Here is a 24,461-nt window from a genome sequence, read left to right on the forward strand (position 1 = left end):
GAAAACGTGACCAACCCTATTCAGAGAATATGGAATCACTTAGCTACATCTACAAAATAAATAAAATCAGGAAGCCAATGCTGGCATCCTCGTATACACTTGCGGCTCATGACGCATGTGTAGATGTCATCGTATTCAAAAGGTTAGGAAAGATTTCATGTCAAAAGGATATGAAGAAATAAAATTTACCATACAGGGGCATTAATACTTAGAATAGTTAAGAAGGAGATATAGCCCAAGTTGAAACAATAAATGAATTCAAATCTAAGTATAATAATTGGAAATTAAGGATACAGATCAAGGTGGAACCGTACATGAATTTGAAGCTGTGTATGATAAATTGGAGAGTAGGAGCTGGAGTTGGTTTACCACCACTGCATCATTTTATGGTAATCCTTTCTACCACACAAACATACATACATACATACATATACCAAAGGCTTTTTCCCCCCCTTACATGGGTGTTAGCCAAAAAGAAAAAGGCATAAAAACCACTCCCACCCATTCCATTTCCTATATATTCCACTCCCCTCCACCCTCCTCCCTCCCTCTTATCTTGGCACACTACACAAACACATGAGAAATATACAGAGCATACAAGAACATCACTCCTGGCTGCATCTTTTCCTCATCCATTTACCTTCATGTAGGAACCAGTGCTTTAGAGGATTAGAAACATCTCTTCTTGTAGGAGAAAAAAAGGGTAGAATGAACACCTAAGACTGCATAATGAAAACAGTTATCTGTATGTTTTGAAATTTAAAATGATTAATTGTATAACATCTTTTTCTTTATGTTGTATTTTACAGGGTGGGAATCAATTTACCCAGAATATAACAATCATAGACCACCTCATCAAGAACCATTCTGTACCCACAAGTCAGAGTGATAGAAATGAACGTGGAAGTAGAAGAGTTCTGGTAATGTGAATTTACTTTTATCATTGTAGTAGTTAAAAACTCCAACAAGTGAAAAGAAACTTTTTTATTGATAACTTTGTTTTCCAGCTCATTGCAAGCACTAGAGATTTTGGAGATGCATTCCGAGACCACAGGCCATCTCGTCCTATGCACAAATCACATGCGTTCAGTATCAATGACATTGTCTCCAAGCATGGAATGCAGATGCTGGAGATCAGGAAGGCCACAGTACAAAGAGGTAATCTATTACCATTAACTTAGTATTATTTTTGTCTCTGTGCCATACAGGGGCTCAGATGGGAAGTGTGATTTGAGTGAGTCAGTATGGGCATCTTGTTTTGACTATACCACTCCCTTTATAAGAGTTAAGGTCATTGATACATACATGAATGCATGTGCATCACTATGCATATATTCTGCATATGTCTTCAAAAGGTTTAGTTTTAAAAGATCCCTTTTTCTTATGTCCTTATTTTGTACTTTTTTATTTCAGAAAACCAAAAAAAGATTTTACTTCAAACAATGGTGCAAACTCCAGGGCATTCAAGTCCGATATTCAATGAAAAAATCTTTGATTTGTATCGACAGAACGCAAGACTTGTTCACTTTTGCTATACTCCTCTTCTCTTTCTACCAAGGCAAGTAGCAAGGGAAGGGGGAGCTGGTAGATTGGATTGATGAAAGCATACTGGGATAGTTTGGGCATGTGGAAAAAATAAGTGAAGAAAGACTAGCAAAAAGAGTGGAAGGAAGAAGGGGATGGAGAAACTTGAGGAGAAGATCAAGAATGAGATGGATGACCGAAATGAAGGGGGCCTTGGGTAGTAGGAAAATATCTGTTGAGCAAGGGAGAAGGCAAGAAATAGATAAGGGTGGAGAATGGTTGTGAATGGATGATAAATTGATGCAGCCACAAGGTGCTAAGATAAGAGGGAGGGTGGAGGGGTGTGGAGTGTATTCAGGGATGCAATGGGTGGGAATGATTTTATGCCTTTTCCTTTTTGGCTACCTCCCTTGTAAGGGGGAAAAAGCCTTGGTATATGTATATGTATGTACGAGGAATTTCTCTTCATCTTCTCTATTTACACATGAGGGAATGAGGAGGAAGGGTTGCCATGTAAATAAATCAGTGGAGGTAAGCCAACTTAGGCTGTTGAGCCCTGTTGTGGATGTCCTGCTTCTTGGTGTATTTCTTTAGACCTGGGCAATAGGCCAAGGGGGCATGGATGCCCCTCCATCCACAAGGAACTAAGAAGAAAAGGAAACAAATGGGTGTGGGATTCATGTGGTTTGGGAGCATCCCTTGGTTGGCTACCTTCCCTACCTTCCATATAAGGGGAAATAGGCCTTTTAGTTTTTAGATAGATCGTATATCACTTAGCTGACCTTCAGTTTGTTCATTTTACATAGCTGACCTAATTATTCTTTAAACAAAGACTTAACTTGCATAACTGCATTCAGTTCACCATCCATCACTAAGACAATACCAACATATAATAGACCTGGCTACAAACTCCAGTTGCGCCAGGTGCAATGCGATCTATCTATATATCTCAGGCTTCTTCCCCCTTAAAAGGAAGATAGCCAAGTCAAAGGGACGCACCCACTCCCATCCATTCCGCTCCTATCCACCACCCTTGTTTCTCTCTTATCTTAGCTCCTCATGGATGAAGGGTCATCCCCATCTCCTGCCCATTGCAACAAGACACTTCAACTTACACTCTCACCTGACCAAGACATACATACATATACCAAAGGCTTTTTCCTCCTTACACGGGGGGTAACCAAAAAGAAAAAGGTATAGAAATCACTCCCACCCATTTCATTTCCCATATATTCCACTCCCCTTCACCCTCCTCCCTCCCTCCTATCTTAGCACCTTACCAAGGTGCCTACCTTACCAAGGTGCCACCTTACCAAGGTTACCTACCTTACCAAGGCAGTAACATAATATTTCCTTATTGATTAACTTGTGGGCCAATTTATTAGCTATAACAGGTTACCTGGGTGCCATTGGTCTCCTGCAAGAGAAGTCTAGAGCAGTGGAATGACAGCTATAGTTCTTCCATCCTTACACCTTGGACTGTAATTTGGTCATTAATTTTCCTCTTCAAGTTTGGCACTGAGGTTCACACCACCTTTGCCAGATGCCAGGTTATTGAATTATCCACTTCATTTGACTGCTCATCTATTTAATTTTATTTTGTTTGTTTATTTCTTTTTTAAATATACATATATATGTATGTGTGTGTATATATATATATATATATATATATATATATATATATATATATATATATAAGGCTTATGATAGGGTAGACAGGAAGGCACTGTGGGAGGTTATGCAGATATACAGGATAGGAGGAAAGCTTCTGGGAGCTGTCAAGAGTTTTTATGAGAATAGTAGAGCTTGTGTCAGGATTGGAAATGGAGAGAGAGAGTGGTTCGAGGTAAAGGTGGGACTTCGTCAAGGATGCGTTATGTCGCCCTGGCTGTTCAACTTATACATGGATGGGGTGGTGCGAGAGGTAAATGCAAGGGTAGTGGGCAAGGGATTGGAGATGGTTAAAGAAATGGAGAAAAGTGGGAGGTGAGCCAGCTGTTGTTTGCAGACGACACTGCGCTTGTGGCAGGATCAGAGGAGGGATTGAGGAAGTTGGTGACAGAGTTTGGGAGAGTATGTGATAGAAGAAAGCTAAAGATAAATGTGGGTAAAAGTAAGGTGATGAGATGTACAAGGGGTAAAAGTGGCAGTAGACTGGAAGTGAGCATTAAGGGAGAGCGACTGGAGGAAGTGGATAGTTTTAGATACTTGGGTGCAAATTGGAGGTAGAATGTAGATTGTGAGAAGCGAGTAAATGCCTTGGTGGATTAAAGAGTGTAATGAGGAATAGACATTTGGGAATGGATGCTAAGAGGAGACTATATGAAGGAGTGATTGTGCCAACAGCACTGTATGGGGCAGAAACATGGAACATAAGAGAAGAAGAGAGGAGTTTGAATGTGTTTGAGATGAGGTGTCTGAGAAGTATGATGGGGGTTACTAGGCTAGATAGAGTGAGAAATGAGGAGGTGAGGAGGAGAACAGGGGTGGAAAAGGAGCTGGGAGATAGGGTGGATGAAAGAATATTAGGATGGTTTGGACACATGGAAAGAATGAGTGAAGAAAGACTAGTAAAAGAGGTATGGAAGGCAGATGTGGAGGGAGTGAACATGAGGGGACATCCTAGGATGAGGTGGATGGATGGGGTGAAGGGGGCTTTGGGGAAGAGGGGAATGTCTGTTGAGGAAGGACAGGAGAGGACAGAAGACAGGGGTTAATGGAGAATGGTTGTATATGGATGATGTTGTGATTGCATGAGGTGGAATGGGCGGGTGGATGGGGGTTGAGGTAGTATGTGTGAGCAAAATTTGACGCAGCCCGAAGGGATTTCTCCCCGTCCTCTCATTTTATGCAATGGGGGGACGGAGAGGGGAGGTCGCCGATTTAATGAAGCGGCCTTGCTGTGACCCAGGGCTGTGGACAAGGTGCAGGGATGACCCGTCATTCAGGAGGTGCTAAGATAAGAGGGAGGGTGGAGGGGTGTGGAGTGTATTCAGGGATGGAATGGGTGGGAATGATTTTATGCCTTTTTCTTTTTGGCTACCCCCCTTGTAAGGGGGAAAAAGCCTTGGTATATGTATGTATGTATATATATATATATATATTTATATGTGTGTGTGTATTTTACCTAGTATTTTCCGGGAAGGGGAACTATGCTTGTGGTGTCCCGTCTTCATATCTTGTTTTATCTAGACTGTTTTTAAATTCGTGTATTGTTTTTGCACACACCACTTTCTCATCTAACTCGTTCCAAACATCTATTACCCTGAGGGGAAAGCTGTTCTTTTTTAGGTCTCTTCTATAAATGTCTTTCTTGATTTTCTTTCCATGTCCTCTTATCTCTACTATCCCATTTTATTAAATCCTCTCTATCAATAGTTTCCATGCCTTTCATGATTCTATGAATAGTTATCAAGTCTCCTCTCTCTCTTCTTTGCTCTAATGTCTGTAGCTCAAGTTTTGCTAGTCTCTCTTCATATGATAGTTCAGAGAGTGTTGGTGCCAATTTCATAATTGCTCTTTGTATTGTTTCAAGTTTTGTTATACATTTTTTTTGTACTTGGTGACCACATCATTGCTGCATACTCCAGTCTTGATCTTATCAAAGTGACCAGTATTTTCTTCACCATTTCTTTGTCCAGGTATGTAAATGCCACTTTGATTGTTCTTATTAGATTATAAGTTTCTCCAAAAATTTTGTTTATATGTTTCTCAGGGGACATATTATTCATAATAATGACTCCCAGGTCCTCATTTTCTACTTTTTTAATTTCTTCTTCTCCCAATTTATATGATCTCACTATTCTTTTTTTGCTTTTTCCTAATTCTATTATAATACATGAATGCAGCCCAAAGGGATTTCTCCCCGTCTTCTCCTTTTATGCATGGGGGGACAGAGAGGGGAGTCACCGATTTAATGAAGCAGCCTTGCTATGGATGTGCTGTGACTTGCGAAACTGCATCTGACCCAGGACAGTGGACAAGGTCTAAGGATGACCAGGAGGTGCCAAGATGGGAGGGAGGGTGGAGGGGAGTGGAGTGTATTTAGGGATGGAATGGGTGTGAATGATTTTATCCCTTTTTCTTTTTGGTTACCTCCCTTGTAAGGGGATGTATGTATGTATTATACTACACTTCTTCATATTGAATTCCATCTCCCACTTCCTACTCCATTCCCATACTTTATTGAGATCACTCTGTAGTGACTCACTATCTTCTACAGTGTTCACTTTTTTCAACAATTTTGCATCATCTGCAAAGAAGCTCATATAACTTTCAATTCCTTCATCCATATCATTAATATATATATAGCAAACATTATTGGGGCCAGAACTGTTCCTTGTGGAGCACCTCTTATCACTTCATCCCAATTAGAGTGTTTGTCTCTTATCACTACTCTCATTTTTCTTTCATGCAAGAAGTCTTCCATCCACTTCAGCAGTTTGCCCTGTATTCCTCCTGCAGTTTCTAATTTTTTTTAGCAATTTTTTATGTGGCACCTTATCAAAAGCTTTTTTCAGGTCTAGAAATGCACAATCAGCCCATCCATCTCTTTCTTGTATTACATCTATTATACTTGAATAGAAACACATTAAGTTTGTGATGCATGATCGTCCTTGTCTAAATCCAAATTGCCTTGGATTTAGTACATTGTTTTTTTCAGATGCCTTACCAATCTAGTTTTGATGATTCTTTCACAAATGTTAGCTATTGTACTTCTAAGAGAGACTGGTCTGTAGTTAGTAGGGTCTTCCTTGTTTCCCCCTTTATATATTGGTACTATATTTGCTCTTTTGGAAAGAAATTAAGAGAGGAAGAGGAGGCGAATCAAGTAGAGAAGAAAAGGTAAAAGGTGCAGATGGAGAGATGATAATGGAAGAGAAGGCAGTAAGGGGAAGATGGGCAGAATATTTTAGGGAGTTGCTAAATGTGTAAATGAAGTTGATGACAGAGTTTTGGAGAATATGTGATAGAAGAAAGCTAAAGATAAATGTGGGTAAAAGTAAGGTGATGAGATGTACAAGGGGTGAAAGTGGCAGTAGACTAGAAGTGAGCATTAAGGGAGAGCGACTGGAGGAAGTGGATAGTTTTAGATACTTGGGAGCAAATGTGGCAGGAAAAGGTGGAGTGAAGGTGGTGGTAGAGTGTAGATTGAGAGAAGCGAGTAAATGCCTTGGTGGATGGAAGAGTGTAATGAGGAATAGACATTTGGGAATGGATGCTAAGAGGAGACTGTATGAAGGAGTGATTGTGCCAACAGCACTGTTTGGGGCAGAAACATGGAACAGAAGAGAGGAAGAGAGAAGGAGTTTGTGTTTGAGATGAGGTGTCTGAGAAGTATGATGGGGGTTACTAGGCTGGATAGAGTGAGAAATGAGGAGGTGAGGAGAAGAATGGGGGTGGAAAGGGAGTTGAGAGATAGGGTTGATGAAAGAGTATTAGGATGGTTTGGACAAATGGAAAGAATGAGTGAAGAAAGACTAGTAAAAGAGGTATGGAAGGCAGATGTGGAGGGAGTGAAAATGAAAGGACGTCCTAGGATGAGATGGATGGATGGGGTAAAGGGGGCTTTGGGGAAGAGGGGAATGTCTGTTGAGGAAGGACGGGAGAGGACAGAAGATAGGGGTGAATGGAGAATGGTTGTATATGGATGATGTTGTGATGCATGAGGTGGAATGGACGGGGGGATGGGGGTTGAGGTAGTATGTGTGAGCAAAATTTGACGCAGTCCGAAGAGATTTCTCCCCGTCTTCTCCTTTTATGCATGGGGGGACAAAGAGGGGAGGTCGCCGATTTAATGAAGCGGCCTTGCTGTGGATGTGCTGTGTCTTGCGACACTGCTTCTGACCCAGGGCAGTGGACAAGGTGCAGGGATGACCCGTCATGCAGGAGGTGCTAAGATAAGAGGGAGGGTGGAGGGGTGTGGAGTGTATTCAGGGATGGAATGGGTGGGAATGATTTTATGCCTTTTCCTTTTTGGCTCCCTTGTAAGGGGGAAAAAGCCTTGGTATATGTATGTATGTATGCTAAATGTGAAGGAAGATAGGGAGGGAAAGATAGTTGCAGTGGGAAATGCTAAGAAAATGACCGTGATGAGTGAGGAAAATGGAGGAGAAATAAGGAAGGATGAAGTGAAGGCAGTTGTTAAGATGATGAAAACAGGTAAGGCACCTGGTCTGGATGGATGCCATGCAGAATGTCTAAAAAAAGGAGGTACAGTGATGGTGGACTGGCTGGTGAGGTTATTTAATGTTTGCTGGAGAGAGGGTAGAGTGCCAGAGGACTGGAGAAGTGCCTGTATAGTTCCACTTTACAAGGGAAAAGGGTACAAGTGTGAATGTAGTAGTTTCAGAGGGATTAGCTTGTTAAGTGTAGTTGGGAAGGCTTATGGGAGGATCTTGATTGAGAGGATTAGGAGAGGAACAGAGGGAGTAATTGGTGAGGAATAGTGTGGATTTAGGATGGGTAGAGGTTGTGTAGATCAGATCTTTGTGGTAAGACAAATATGTGAGAAAGCTATAGGAAAGGGGAAGGATGTTTTTTGGGCTTTTAAGGATCTGGAAAAAGCTTATGATAGGGTAGACAGAAAGGCACTGTGGGAGGTTATGCAGATATACAGGATAGGAGGAAAGCTTCTAGGAGCTGTCAAGAGTTTTTATGAGAATAGTAGAGCTTGTGTCAGGATTAGAAATGGAGAGAGTGAGTGGTTTGAGGTAAAGGTGGGACTTCGTCAAGGATGCGTTATGTTGCCCTGGCTGTTCAACTTATACATGGATGGGGTAGTGCGAGAGGTAAATGCAAGGGTAGTGGGTCAGGAATTGGAGATGGTTAAAGAAAATGGAGAAAAGTGGGAGGTGAGCCAGCTGTTGTTTGCGGACGACACTGCGCTTGTGGCAGGATCGGAGGAGGGATTGAGGAAGTTGGTGACAGAGTTTGGGAGAGTATGTGATAGAAGAAAGCTAAAGATAAATGTGGGTAAAAGTAAGGTGATGAGATGTACAAGTGGTGAAAGTGGCAGTAGACTGGAAGTGAGCATTAAGGGAGAGCGACTGGAGGAAGTGGATAGTTTTAGATACTTGGGTGCAAATGTGGCAGGAAACGGTGGAGTGAAGGTGGAGGTAGAATGTAGATTGAGAGAAGCGAGTAAATGCCTTGGTGGATTAAAGAGTGTAATGAGGAATAGACATTTGGGAATGGATGCTAAGAGGAGACTATATGAAGGAGTGATTGTGCCAACAGCACTGTATGGGGCAGAAACATGGAACATAAGAGAGGAAGAGAGAAGGAGTTTGAATGTGTTTGAGATGAGGTGTCTGAGAAGTATGATGGGGGTTACTAGGCTAGAGTGAGAAATGAGGAGGTGAGGAGAAGAACGGGGTTGGAAAGGGAGTTGAGAGATACGGTTGATGAAAGAATATTAGGATGGTTTGGACACATGGAAAGAATGAGTGAAGAAAGACTAGTAAAAGAGGTATGGAAGGCAGATGTGGAGGGAGTGAACATGAAGGGACGTCCTAGGATGAGGTGGATGGATGGGGTGAAGGGGGCTTTGGGGAAGAGGGGAATGTCTGTTGAGGAAGGACGGGAGAGGACAGAAGACAGGGGTGAATGGAGAATGGTTGTATATGGATGATGTTGTGATGCATGAGGTGGAATGGGTGGGGGGATGGGAGGTGAGGTAGTATGTGTGAGCAAAATTTGACGCAGCCAGAAGGGATTTCTCCCCGTCTTCTCCTTTTATGCATGGGGGGATGGAGAGGGGAGGTCGCCGATTTAATGAAGCGGCCTTGCTGTGGATGTGCTGTGTCTTGCGACACTGCTTCTGACCCAGGGCAGTGGACAAGGTGCAGGGATGACCCGTCATGCAGGAGGTGCTAAGATAAGAGGGAGGGTGGAGGGGTGTGGAGTGTATTCAGGGATGGAATGGGTGGGAATGATTTTATGCCTTTTTCTTTTTGGCTACCTCCCTTGTAAGGGGGAAAAAGCCTTGGTATATATATATATATATGTATATTTGCTCTTTTCCAATCTCCTGGAACTTTTCCTTCTTTCAATGAACTGCTTATTAGACTATGTATTTTGTCTGTTAGTTCATTCCTGCATTCTCTCAAAATCCAGTTTGCCATTTCATCTGGTCCATGCGATTTTCTGACATTGAGATAACTCAAGTGACTCATTATTTCATTCCTTGTCACTTCTATCTCTATCATAGGGGGCTTTCTCCTTCCACTCGATGGCTCTTGGTTGTATGTTCTCCCTCGTAAACACCGATTTAAAATGCTTGTTCATAATTTCTGCCATTTCTATTTCCTCTGTGTATTCAACTCCTTGCCATAGTTCCTCTAATTCTTGTTTGTTTTTCGGTTTGTTGTCTACAAATCTGTAAAATAGTTTTGGTTGATCTTTACATTTTTCTATGACATCTTTTTCATACTTTCTCTTTTCTGCTCTGCACACTTGTACATATTCATTTCTATAACAAGTATATATTTTCCATTTTTCAGGTCTTTTGTCTTTTTTCCATTTTATCCAAGCTTTGTCCCTTTTGTCTTTTAACTCCCTATATCTTTTGTTGTAGCAACACTTTACATATCCTACTTCTTGTTTTTGTCTTGGAACATACTTTTCCACTCCTTTATAAATTTTTGTCAAAATATTCCATTTCTCTTCAACTGTTGTTTCCTCCTTGTGTATCCTTTCCCAGTCTGCTTTTTGAAAGAATTCTGTTATCTTATGAAATTTGTTTTTCCATACATCCATCTTCCCTTTCTATATTGTTCATTTTTTTCCATGTATTTTTTCTCATTAGTTCCAGTTCAACCAATATGTGATCACTTTTACTTATTGGTGTCTTATATTCAATCTTGTCCACTATTTCGGGTTCTGAAGTGATTATTAGGTCCAGTCTCGATGGTTCTTCCTCATTTCTATACCTAGTATTCTCTTGTATCCATTGCGTCATTGTATGTTCTATAATCATATTAAGTAGTACATTTCCCCATAGGTTGTCTCCACCCTTCACTGTCATCTCTTCCCAGCAGATTTCTTTACAATTAAAGTCACCCATTATAACTATTCTTCCTCCATCTTCCATTATCTTATTTAATGTTATCCTTATGTCTTCTAACATACTTTTATGTTCTCTCTCTTCCCACGAGGCCGTTTTAGGAGGCACATAATTTACTACAAACTTCCTGCTCTTCCCATCCCTGTCCTCCACTTCCATCATAATCATCTCTACTCTATTCTTTCCATATGTGACATTCCTCACGTTTATATCCTTCTTAGTCAGGAACATAACTCCACCCCCTTGTTTTACCTCTGTTTCTAATCCAATAATTATATGCACCATGTCCTACACTGTTGGGTGGTAGTGGACCTTTTAATTTTGTCTCTACAATTCCCATTATGTCCGGTTCTTTTTCCATCAGGTAATCATTCAGTTTGTTCAAGTCTGCTATTAAGCCATCTATGTGTAAGACACTTTTAATTTTCTGCTACTTCCATCGTGTTTTCTGTTTCCTTTCCATTTCTCTCTGCTATGAACCATCTCCTCATTTTCATATCCACTACTCTCCAATAGGATTTCTCTTTATCTGACTATGTTCTTTTTTTGTTTTTTCCTTAGCTTCTAGTCTTTTGTTTTCTCATCCTCTCTTTTCTCTTTATTCATTTCTCTTTTTACCATACTTGTTTATATTGTTCGCTGTCAGCTAGTTTACCTGTTTTTACTAATATATTCTCTGCTGTCATTTGTGACCTGAATTTGATCTTAATTGGTCTAGTCTTATCTATATTGTATTTCCCTATTCTATATATCTCTTCAATTTCTTTCCCTGTTGTCCATCCTCTTGAACTACTTCTAATATCTTGTTTACCTTTTCCTTTTCCTCTTTTACTCTTGGTGTCCTATTTGGATTATACTTCTCTTCCATCTCTAATATAATTATACATTTCTTTTTGTCCACTAAGTCTCTTACTATATTCTCCTTTTCTCTCATCACTTTAATAACAGTTTCCTTAGTTTGTTCTTTCATCTGTTGTGTCACTATATCTCTAAATACAATTTTGTTGTTCTCTTGGACTTTTCCCAACCCTGTGCTTCCTTTGCTATGGACCCTTTATTTTCTTTATTATTATTCTTTAATTCCTCATTTTCATCATTTACTTCTTTTTACTATCTTTTTAATTCTTCTATTTCTTTGGTTAGGTTTTGATTCTCCTTTAGTTCTTCTAGTTTATCAACTCTTTGGGTAACCTGTGATAATTGGTCAAACCTAACCTCCTGTTCTTCATTTATTTTTTTAGTTTCTCCTCTAGATTTACTAGTCAGGGAGGTTGTCACCTCCCTCATTAAATCCATAAAAGCAGTTATCTTCTCTTTCCCTTGAGCTGCTATTATCTATGTTTCTGCTCTTGACACCTCTGGTTCCTTGTTCCTTGTCTGTGTATTCTGCCCCCTGTTTGTTTACACCTCTCCTAAGATCCAGGGCCCATTCATCCCCTTCCTCATTTCCTTCCATTTTCTTCAATAATCCCTCTCTCCTATTTCTTCACCTTCCCATTACACCACAATCTTTCCCCCTTCCCTACTAATACAACAAGGTACTCCCTCATCATTGAGATCCACGTAAATTGCACTTCTTTTCTGGAGTTCTAATCTTCACCATGTATCCGATGTACGTGTATTTTACCTAGTTGTACCTAGTTGTATTTTACGGGAAGGGGAGCTATGCTCGTGGTGTCCCGTCTTCATATCTCATTTTATCTAAACTTTTTAAATTAATGTATTGTTTTTGCACACACCACTTTCTCATCTAACTTGTTCCAACTGTCTATTACTCTGTGAGGAAAGCTGTTCTTTTTCAGATCTCTTCTATAGCTGTCTTTTTTTATCTTTCCATGTCCTCTTGTATTTCTATCATCCCATTTTATCAGATTCTCTCTATCAATAATTTCTATGCCTTTCATGATTCTGTAAATAGCTATCAAATCTCCTCTCTCTCTTTGCTCTAGTGTCTGTAGTTCAAGTTTTGCTAGTCTCTCTTCATATGATAGTTTTGAGAGTGTTGGTGCCAATTTTGTAATTGCTCTTTGTATTCTTTCAAGTTTTTTTATACATTTTTTTGTACTTGGTGACCATATCGTTGCTGCATATTCCAATCTTGGTCTTATCAGGGTGATTAGAATTTTCTTCACCATTTCTTCATCCAGGTATGTAAATGCAACTTTGATTGTTCTTATTAAATTATAAGTTTCTCCAAAAATCTTATTTATATGTTTCTCAGGTGACATATTATTCATAACAATGACTCCCAGGTCCTTCTCATTTTCTACTTTTTTTTATTCCTTCTCCCAATTTATATGATCCTGTTATTCTGTTTTTGCTTTTTCCAAATTCCATTATACTACACTTTTTTGTATTGAACTCCATCTCCCACTTCCTACTCCATTCCTGTACTTTATTTAGATCACTCTGTAGTGATTCACAATCTTCTTCCGTGTTCACTTTTTTCAGTAGTTTTGCATCATCTGCAAAGAAGCTCATATAGCTTTCAATTCCTTCATCCATATCATTAATATATATAGCAAACATTATTAGGGCCAGAACTGTTCCTTGCGGAACATCACTTATTACTTCATCCCATTTTGAGTGTTTGTCCCTTATCACTACTCTCATTTTTCTTTCTTGCAAAAAGTCTTCCATCCAATTAAGCAGTTTGCCCTGTATTCCTCCTTCAGTTTCTAATTTCTTAAGCAACTTCTTATGTGGTACTTTGTTAAAAGCTTTTTTCAGGTCTAGAAATGCACAATCAGCCCATCCATCTCTTTCTTGTATTATATCTATTAGCCTTGAATAGAAACATATTAAATTGGTGACGCATGATCGTCCTTGTCTGAATCCAAATTGCCTTGGATTTAGCATGTTGTTTTTTTTTCTAAATACTTTACCCATCTACTTTTGACAATTCTTTCACAAATTTTTGCTATTGTACTTGTTAGAGAGGCTGGTCTATAGTTGGTAGGGTCTTCTTTATTTCCTCCTTTATATATAGGTACTATATTTGCTTTTTTCCAATCTTCTGGAACTTTTCCTTCTTTCAAGGAACTGTTTATTATGCTATGTATTTTGTCTGCCAGTTCATTCCTGCATTCTTTCAAAATCCAGTTTGCTATTTCATCTGGTCCATGCGATTTTCTGACATCAAGGTTACTCAAGTGTTTCAATATTTCATTCTTTGTTACTTCTATTTCTTTCATAGGGGGGACTTTCTCTTTCCATTCGATCTCTTCAGGTTGTATGTTCTCCCTTGTAAACACTGATTTAAAATGTTTGTTCATAATTTCCGCCATTTCAATTTCCTCTGTGTATTCAACTCCTCCTTGTCTTAATTTCTCCAAGTCTTGTTTGTTTTTCAGTTTGTTGTTTACAAATCTGTAAAATAGTTTTGGTTGATCTTTACACTTTTCTATGACATCTTTTTCATATTTTCTCTTTTCCTCTCTGCACGTTTGTACATATTCATTTCTATAACAAGTATATATTTTCCATTTTTCAGGTCTGTCTTTTTTCCATCTGGTCCAAGCTTTGTCTCTTTTGTCTTTTAACTCCCTACAACTTTTGTTGTACCAGCATTTTACATATTCTTTTTCTTGTTTTTGTCTTGGGACATACTTTTCCACTCCTTTTTTTTTTTTTTTTTTTTTTTTTTTTTTTTTTTTTTTTTTTTTTTTTTTTTTTTTTTTTTTTTTTTTTTTTTTTTTTTTTTATTCCATTTCTCTTCCACTGTTGTTTCTTCTTCGTATATTCCTTCCCAGTTTTCTTTTTGAAAGAATTCTCTTATTTTATCAAAGTTTGTTTTTTCATACATCATTCTTCCTTTTCTATATTGTTCATTTCTTTTCATGTATTTTTCCTCATTTAGTTCCAGTTCAATCAATATGTGGTCACTTTTACTTATTGGTGTTTTATATTCAATCTTTTCCACTATTCTAGGTTCAGATGTAATTATTAGATCTAGTCTCGATGGTTCTTCTTCATTTCTATACCTAGTGTTCTCCTGTATCCACTGTGTCATTGTATGGTCAGTAATCATCTCAAGTAGAGCGTTTCCCCATGAGCCGTCTCCACCCTTTACTGTCATCTCTTCCCAGCAGATTTCTTTGCAATTAAAGTCGCCCATCATAACTATTCTTCCTCCATCTTCCATTATGTTATTTAATGTTATCTTTGTGTCCTCTAACATACTTTTATGTTCACTCTCTTCCCACGAGGCTGTTTTCGGAGGCACATAATTTATCACAAACTTTCTGCTCTTCTTATCTCTGTCTTCCACTTCGATCATAATCATCTCTACTGTATTCTTTCCATATGTGACACACCTCACGTTTATATCCTTCTTAGTCAGGAACATAACTCCACCCCCTTGCTTTGTCTCTCTGTTTCTAATCCAATAATTATATGCATCATGTCCTACACTGTTGGGTGGTAGTGGACCTTTTAATTTTGTTTCTACAATTCCCATTATGTCCAGTTCTTTTTCCTTCAGATAATCATTCAGCTCATTCAATCCTGTTATTAATCCATCTATATTTGTGTAAGACACTCTTAGTTTTCTGCCACTTCCATTGTGTTCTCTGTTTCCCTTTCGTTTTTTTCTAGTATGTCGAATTTCCTTAGTTTCATATTCACTACTCTCCAATAGAATCTCTCTTTTTCTGACTCTGTTCTGGTCTCGTTTTTTTCCTTAGCTTCAAGTCTTTTCTTTTTTTCTTCCTCTCTTTCCTCTTTATTCATTTCCCTTTTTATCCATACCTTTTTATATTGTTCACTTGTTGCTAGTTTCCCTGTTTTGGATAAGATATTCTCTGCCGTCGTTTGTGACCTGAATTTAATCTTAATTGGTCTGGTCTTATCTGTACTATACTTTCCGAGCCTGAACTTCTCTTCGATTTGTTTCATTATTTCTGGTTCATCTTCCTGGACTAATTGTAGTAAACTGCTTACTTTTTCATTTTCCTCTTTGATTCTTGTGGTTTTATCTGGGTTATGTTTCTCTTCCATTCCTAATATAATTATACATTTCTTTTTATCTGCTAAGTCTCTTACAATATTCTCCTTCTGTCTCATCACTTTGATAACTGAGTCTTCATTTGCTGTTTAATTATATCAGTAAATGCAATTTTACCATTTTCCTGTATCTTCCACCCCTGTGCCTCTTTTGCTATTGTTTCTTTATTGTCTTTATTGTTCCTTTTTAATTCTTCATTCTCCTCTTTTACTTCTCTTAACTGTCTTTTTAGTTCTTCTATTTCATCAGTTAAGTTTTTGTTCGCCTTCTCTAGTTCTTCCAATTTTTCAACCATCTCTGCAATTTTTGACATTTTACCGAACCTAATCTCCCAATGTTCAGTCATTTGTTCAAGTTTTTCCTTCAGTTTTGCCAGTCGGGGGAGGTTGGTATCCGCTGCCCCCTCATTAAATCCTTGGAAATTATTATCCTCACCTTCCATTGAATTGCTCTTATCTATGTTTCTAATCTTTACATTTTTGTTTGTCCCATCATCGAAATCCAAATCATTGGTTCGGCATTTGTTTACAAGCCATCTGGCCTCTTGGACCAAGTCCTCTCCTTTTTCCTCACTTTCCCACTGCACCACGAGCAATTTCCCCCCACCCTGTAAATACAATAGGTACTTCCTTTGCTTTGGGATCCACGAAAATTTCACTTTTTCTTCAGAACGTCCTCTATGCTGTCTGTTCGATGAAGTGCTTTGTGATAAGCATTAGGACTTTTTTACGTGTTCATTCATTGTAAATATGAAGTTATATATAATGTACTAATGATAGGGATGACCCTTCATCTATGATGTGCTAAGATGGGAGGGGTGATGAATGAGTTTGGATGGGTGTAAGGTATGCTTTGACTTGGCCACCCTTCTTAGAATGGAGGAAAAGGCCTTTCTGAATGTATGTACTAAGGACAACTGTTTTACAGGTGGCGTCGTCAAGTAGCTGCAACAAGAGACTATACATTATCTGATCTATCTTCAGTGAATGATAATGTACCCATGTGCATTCCCAAAACTCCTGAAGTGGTATGGTCTTTAGAGTTTACTGATATCAATCTTATTTTTGTGATGTATCACATTGTAACTGATGTATTTACTTTTCTTTATTTGCTTATTCATGTACTTATATTTTTATGTTAATGAAGATGCAGTAATTATTATTATCTACAATAATGGCCATGATCTTTCTTATCATAGCGTTCACGTCATGGGTCTGGTAGCTCATCCAAAGGATTTAACCCTGTTAGTGGCATTGTGGGTGCCCATGATTACCGCCGTGCATTGCCAATGCTGTCCAGCCCAAATCAGAGAAAAAGACATGTGACTGGTGGTGATGATAAGTGGCATGATGCACTATGTTCAAGTTATCTCAAGGAATATGTGCAGTACCTACAGTCTTTGGGATTTATGACACTGACCTTAAATCATGCTCACAATGTGAAAGGGTAAGAAAAAAGTTGGTTAATGTTTATTGATTAACTCAATAAAGTGGCCAGTGCTTTTTGTGTAAATACATACATATACAAATGGCTTTTTTCCCCTTACATGGGAAGTAGCCAAAATCAAAGGCATAAATCCACACCCACCCATTTCATCCTCACATATTCTACTCCCATTCACTACACCTCTGTCCCTCTTTTCTTGGCTCCTCCTGGATGACAGGTCATTCCTGCATCTCACCCACTGCCCTGGGCTGGAAACATTGTAGTAGGACACAGCACATTCACAGCAAGGCCACTTCATTTAATTGGCGACCCCCCTCATCTCTGTCCCCTCATGCAGAAAAAGAGAAGATGGGGAGAAGGTCCTTCTGGCTGCATCAAAATATTATTCACACATAATTTATCACCCCACCCCCCATATCCCACCCACACCCTTCCATGCATCACAGCATCATCCATACCCAATCATTCTCCACTCACCCCTATCTTCTGTCTTCTCTCTTCCTTCCTCAACAGACATTCCCCTTTTTCCCAATGTCCCTTTTACCCTATCTATCCATCTTATCCTTGCTTGACCCCTCATGTGCACTCCTTCCACCTCTGCCTTCCACACCGCTTTTACTAATCTTTCTTCACTCATTCTTTCCATGTGTCCAAACCATACCAATACTCTTTTATCTCCTAACTCCCTTTGCACCCCCACTCTCCTCCTCACCTTGTTTCTCATTCTATCCAACCTAGTAACCCCTACCACACATCTCAGGCACCTCATCTCAAACACATTTAAACTCTTCCTCTCTTATATTCCATGTTTCTGCCATTAAGATATCCTTGACCATATAAAAGTGTTCTTTTGTTGCAGAAGACATTCCCAGGTGCAGAAGACAGACAGAAATCTAATGAAGGATCTTCATTTTTATGAAAATGTGACCAGTACCCCTTCATACTTGCTCAAGAATGTCCTTGGAGGAACTCTTCTGTTGGAAATTGCATTCTCAGAGCCATACTTCTACACCAGGGTAAATCATCAGGTTTCTTATACAACACCTCTCCCTCCCCTTTTTTCTCACTTGCCCTTGCTTCCTCTCTCCCTCCCTCCCTCCCTCCCTCCCTCCTTCTCCTCTCCCTCTCTCTCCCTCACTCTCCCTCACACACACACTCTCTCTCTCTCTCTCTCTCTCTCTCTTTTATGTTGAGAAGTCTCATAAAAGTGAATTCAACAAAGGGTTCTGCAAGTTGGAGTCCTGTTGAGCTGACACATCCCTGCACCTTGTCCACTGCCCTGGGTCAGAAGCAGTGTCACAAGACACAGCACATCCACAAAGTTGTTTTTGTGTATGTGAGAAAAAACATAATAAAATGTTTCATTTTGCTCTATTTTTTTTTCAGGTATTCATTCTAGAAAGTGTGCGCCTTCAAACAAACAGACATATTGCCCATTCATCACAGGTAGGTTGCTTTAATTATGCCATCATGTGTCGTACCTTATTGCTTGTGGCATGAATGTATTCCCACATTTTACTGTGGTCATTACTTTTGGGTGTAATTTATGTTAACATACTTTCACTAGTAGACTAGTTTATAGTTCCATTTGTGTGTTGATAGGAACTACAATTCACTACAAAGTTATCAGGTATGGTATAGACATTCCTAAACACTGGCAAATTTCCTTCTTTTTATGATTTTGTTCAGAATGCTGCAAAGTAAGGATTTACTTTTGTTTTGATTTTTTTATCAATTTAGAAAGACAAGTTCAGTTTCCTCGCCTTTTTTTTTTTTTTTTTTTTTTTTTTTTTTCTTTCTTTCTTTTTTTCGTCTTCTTTCTTTTCTTGTATTGCTTTTGCATGTATGAGCATTTGAGAACATTGTACAATATTCTCCCCAGTATCTGATTTCCAGGTGTTTGGCACTCAGAAAAATAATAATAATAAATAAGTCTATACATCTGCATACCAGGAGCTTTTTCCCCTTATAAGGGAGGTAGAAAAGTCAAAGATATGTACCTACTCATACCCATTCCACTGTCATCCACCACCCTTTCCCCCCTCTCATCTTAGCTCCTCATGGATGAAGAGTCATCCCAGCATCCTACCAACTGCCCTAGGTCAGAAGCAATGTAGCAAGACACAGTACATCCACAGCAATGCTGCTTCACTTAATCAATGACACCCCCATCTCTGTCCTCTCATGGAGAAAAAGAGAAAATGGGGAGACATCCCTTTGGGCTCTATGAAAATATAATTCACTTATAAGCACCCCTTACCCCTATCCCCCACTCTTCCTTTCCTTGCATAACATTATCATGTATACACAGTCATTCTCCACTCATCCTATCTCTTGCTTTCACCCTTCCTTGCTCAACAGACATTCCCTTATTGGTCAGTACCCCCTTCACCCCATCTATCCATCTTATCCTCTGTTGTCCCCTCAAGTTCACTCCCTCCACCTCTACCTTCCACATCTCTTTCACTAATCTTTCATCACTCATTCTTTCCATGTGCCCAAACCATCTCGATACTCTTTCATCAGCCCTATCTGCCATCTCCTTTTCCAGTCCTGCTCTCCTCCTCACCTACTCATTTCTCACTATTCAACTTAATAACCCCTACTTTACTTTTCAGACATTTCATCTCAAACACATTTAAACTTTTCCTCTCTGCCTCTCTTAAATTTTAAGTCTGTGCCCCATACAAAGCCATTGGCACAATCACCCCTTCATACATACATTCCCAGGCGTCTATTTCTCATAACACTTTTTAACCCCCATGTATTTACTTGCTTCTCTCAAACTACAGTTTACCTCCTCTCCTCCCTCTCCTGCCAAATACCTAAAGCTATCCACTTCCTCCAGCCTCTCTCCTTTTAGACTTACTTCCAACTCACTGCCACTTTCTCCCCTTGTACTTCTCACCTTACTTTTACCAACATTTACCTTCAACTATCTCTTATTGCATACCTTCCCAAACTCCATCACTAACTCCCATAATCCCTCCTCTGACCCTGCCACAAGTGCAGTGTCGTCAGCAAACCACAACTGGCTTACCTCCCGCTTAATTCCATTTTCTTTAATCATCTCTAGTCCCATGCCCATTACCCTAGTATTTTCCTCCCACACCACCCCACCCATGTACACATTGAATAGCCATGACGACATGACACATCCCTGGCAAAGTCCCACCTTTACCTCAGACCACCCACTCTCTCCATTTCTCATTCTAACACATCTCCACCAACAGTTCTCCACTACAATTTTTTCATGGAACTCCACACTTCCCAACCACTCTGTCTATTGGTTCATTTCCTACCATAGCATTAAGGTTTCCCAATACCACTACATTGACATTTCTCCCTAATTCCTCTATGCACTCATTTAAATCTATCCAAAAAACCTTCCTTTCCTCTACACTCTTCTCACTACCAGGCCCATATGCACTTACAAAAACCCACATCTCTCTTCCCAGTTTCACCTTCATCCACATTAACCTTGAAGAAACCTCCTTCCACTCCACATGTTTAACCTATCTCTTCACTTACTAGTTTAGCCACCCTTTCTCTCCCTCATCCTCTCTTTACTCCTGACACCCTCCCAACTACATTCCCAAACTCAAACTTGCCCCTCCCTTTCAATTTAGTCCCACTTAATACCAGCACATCCATCTTTCTTTTCACAGATATACTGCCCATCTCTTTCCTTTTACTCTCATCTGTACAACATCCACACACATTAAAAAACCCAAACCTTAGGGCTCTGGTTTTTTTCCTTCTCCTATTTATGACTTGAATGAGAATACTCAGTGGCAGTATTCTTCTCCCCCAGCACAGGGTGATGGGAGAGGAAAATTAAGAAATAAGAAAAGGTGAGGTGCAAGTAATTCTAAAAATTATGAGAACAGGTAAGGCACCTGAGTTAGATGGGTGTCATACAGTTTGTCTGAAGAAAGGAGGTACAGTAATAGTGGACTGGCTAGTGAGGTTTAATGTGTGTCTAAGGGAGGCTAGAGTACCAGAGGACTGGAGGAGTGCCTGTATAGTTCCATTTTACAAGAGAAAGGGGGACAGTTGTGAGTAGTAGTTTCAGAGGGATCAATTTGTTGAGTGTAGTTGGGAAGGCATATTGGAGAGTTTTAATTGAGAGGATTAGGAGTGGAATAGAGGGAGTAATTGGTGACGAACAGTGTGTGTTTTGGACAGGTAGGGGTTGTGTGGATCAGATTTTTGTGGTAAGGCAGATATGTAAGAAAGCTATAGGAAAAGGTAAGTTTTTTTTTTTTTTTTTTTTTTTTTTTTTTTTTGGGGGGGGGGGCCCGCCCCCCTTTATGGATTTGAAAAAGGCTTATCATTGGGAAGGCACTATGGGAGGTTATAGAGCAAGTGGTTTGAGGTAAAGGTGGGACTGCGTCAGGAATGTGTCACATCACCATGGCTGTTCAATATGGATGGGGTGGTGCTTGAGGCAAAGGTGAGGGTAATGGACAGGGGACTGGATATGGTTAAAGAGGGTGGAGAAAAGTGGGAGGTAAGCCAGTTGTTGTTTGTTGATGACACTGTGCATGTAACAGGATCAGAGGAGGGATTAAGGGAGGTAGTGATGCAGTTTGAGAAGGTATGCAATAGGAGGAACTTGAAGGTAAATGTAGGTAAAAGTAAGGTGATGAGATGTACAAGGGTAGAGGGTGGCAGGGAGTTGGAAGCAAGTCTAAAAGGAGAAAGACTTGGGGTCACATTTGGCAGAAAAGGGAGAAATAGTGGAGGTAAATATAGATTGAGAGAAGCAAGTAAATGCCTTGAGGGATTAAAAAGTATTATGAGAAATAGGGAACTGGGAATGGATACTAAAAGGAGATTGTATGAAGGGGTGATTTTGCTGATGGCATTGTATGGGGCAGAGACATGAAATTTAAGAGAGGCAGAGAGGAAAAATTTAAACATGTTTGAGTTGAAATGTGAGAAGTATGGTTGAGGTTAATAGGTAGATAGAGTGAGAAATGCCCATTTTACCCCATCCATCCAACTCATCCTTGGTCACCCCCTCATGTTCACTTCTTCCACCTCTGCCTTCCACACTTCTTCTACTAATCTTTCTTCACTCATTCTTTCCATGTGTCCAAACCATCCCGATACTCTCTCATCAAGTAGAGAAGAAAAGGTAAAAGGTGCAGATAAATGATAATGGAAGAGAAGGCAGTAAGAGGAAGATGGGCAGAGTATTTTAGGGAGTTGCTAAATGTGAAGTTGCAGTGGGAAGTGCTAAGAAAATGACTGTGATGAGTGAGGAAAATGGAGGAGAAAAAGGAAGGATGAAGTGAAAGCAGTTGTGAAGATGATGAGAGCAGGTAAGGCACCTGGTCTGGATGGATGTCATGCAGAAAATCTGAAAAAAGGAGGTACAGTGATGGTGGACTGGCTGGTGAGGTTATTTAATGTTTGTTTAAGAGAGTGTAGAGTGCTGGGGGACTGCTTGCATAGTTCCACTACAAGGGAAAAGGGGACAAGTGTAAGTGCAGTAGTTTCAGAGGGATATTAGCTCATTAAGTATAGTTGGGAAGGCTTATGAGAAGGTATTGATTGAGAGGATTAGGAGAAGAACAGAGGGAGTAATTGGTGAGGAACAATGTGGGTTTAGGACAGGTAGAGGTTGCATATATCAGATTTTTGTGGTAAGACAGACATGTGAGAAAGCTATAGGAAAAGGTAAGGATGTTTTTTGGACTTTTGTGGATGTGGAAAAGGCTTATGACAGGGTAGACAGGAAGGCAATGTGGGAGGTATTGCAAATACACGGGATAGGAGGAAAGCTTTTAGGAGCTGTCAAGAGTTTTTACAAGAGTAGTAGAGAGTGTCAGGATTAGAAATGGAGAGAGTGAGTGGTTTGAGGTAAAGGTGGGACTTCATCAGGGATGTGTTATGTTACCCAGGCTGTTCAATTTACATTTGGATGGGGTGGTGCAAGAGGTAAATGCAAGGGTGGTGGGTCAGAGATTGGAGATGGTTAAAGAAAATGGAGAAAAGTGGGAGATAATCCAGCTGTTGTTTGCAGACAACACTGTGGTTGTAGCAGGATGAGAGGAGGGATTGAGGAAGTTAGTGACAGTGTTTGGGAAAGTGTGTGAAAGAAAGGAAGTGGAAGGTAAATGTGGGTAAAAGTAAGGTGAGATGTACAAGGGTTCATGTGAAAGTGGCAGCAGACTGGAAGTGAGTATTAAGGGAGAGCAACTGGAGGAAGTGGATAGTTTTAGATACTTGAGTGGGAATGTGGCAGGAAAGGGAGGAGTGGGGGTGGAGGTAGAATGTAGATTGATAGAAGAGAGTAAATGCCCTGGTGGATTAAAAAGTGTTATGAAAAATAGACATTTGGGAATGGATGCTAAGAGGAGATTGTATGAAGGAGTGATTATGCTCACAGCACTGTATGGGGCAGAAACATGGAACATAAAAGAGGAAGAGAGAAGGAGTTTGAATGTGTTTGAGATGAGGTGTCTAAGACGTATTATAGTGGTTACTAGGCTGGATAGAGTGAGAAATGAGGAGGTGAGGAGGAGAATGGGAATGGAAAGGGAGTTGGGAGGTAGGGTGGATGAAAGTGTATTGGGATGGTTTGGACACATGGAAAGAATGAGTGAAGAAAGACTAGTGAAAGAGGTGTGGAACAAGTGAACATGAGGGGGCAACCTAGGATGAGATGGATGGATGGGGTAAAAAGGGCTTTGGGGAAGAGTGGAATGTCTGTTGAGGAAGGACAGGAGAGGACAGAAGACAGGGATGAATGGAGAATGGTTGTATATGGATGATGTTGTGATGTATGAGGTGGAATGGATCGGGGGTGAGGGAGTATGTGTGAGAAAAATTTTGATGCAGCCCAAAGGGATTTCTCCCAGTCTTCTCCTTTTCTGCATGAGGGGACGGAGAGGGGAGGTCACCAATTTAATGAAGCGGCCTTGCTGTGGATGTGCTGTGTCTTGCAACACTGCTTCTGACCCAGGGCAATGGACAAGATGCAGGGATGACCCGTCATCCTGGAGGTGCCAAGATAAGAGGGAGGGTGGAGGGGAGTGGAGTGTGATAGGGTTGGAATGGGTGGGAGTGGTTTTTATGCATTTGTTTTTTGTCTACCTCCCTTATAAGGGGGGAAAATGCCTTTGGTATATGCATGTATGTATATACCAAAAAATACAATTTTCCATATCTAGTGATAGGGTTGGAATGGGTGGGAGTGGTTTTTATGCCTTTGTTTTTTGGCTACCTCCCTTACAAGTGGGGGGGGGGAGTGCCTTTGGTATATGTATGTATATATCAAAAATACAATTTTCCATTTCTAGTAATCCCTCCCATAAGTGAACTGATTGGGCTATAAAGTCTTGAGATTTGGGGCATATTTGGATGTGCAAGGTAAAATGATCCCCAATCCCATTTCCAATTTCTCAA

General features: G+C 40.0%; 1 protein-coding gene across 9 annotated transcripts in view; it reads left to right on the forward strand.

The window, feature by feature from the left end:
- The window catches only part of LOC143033961 (KICSTOR complex protein SZT2-like), a 278,573-nt gene that overhangs the window by 230,577 nt on the left and 23,535 nt on the right, over positions 1–24,461 (forward strand). For all 9 annotated transcript variants that reach the window (XM_076199683.1, XM_076199687.1, XM_076199686.1 and 6 more), the window contains 7 exons: positions 810–920; positions 1,008–1,158; positions 1,414–1,558; positions 16,524–16,623; positions 16,795–17,042; positions 17,902–18,058; positions 18,429–18,488. In XM_076199683.1, coding sequence (XP_076055798.1) covers positions 810–920; positions 1,008–1,158; positions 1,414–1,558; positions 16,524–16,623; positions 16,795–17,042; positions 17,902–18,058; positions 18,429–18,488 — 972 coding nt within the window. The remainder of the gene's footprint in view (positions 1–809; positions 921–1,007; positions 1,159–1,413; positions 1,559–16,523; positions 16,624–16,794; positions 17,043–17,901; positions 18,059–18,428; positions 18,489–24,461) is intronic.

This window comes from Oratosquilla oratoria, chromosome 16, assembly GCF_046742065.1.
Source record: "Oratosquilla oratoria isolate Oo_2021 chromosome 16, ASM4674206v1, whole genome shotgun sequence".
NCBI lineage: Eukaryota > Metazoa > Arthropoda > Malacostraca > Stomatopoda > Squillidae > Oratosquilla > Oratosquilla oratoria.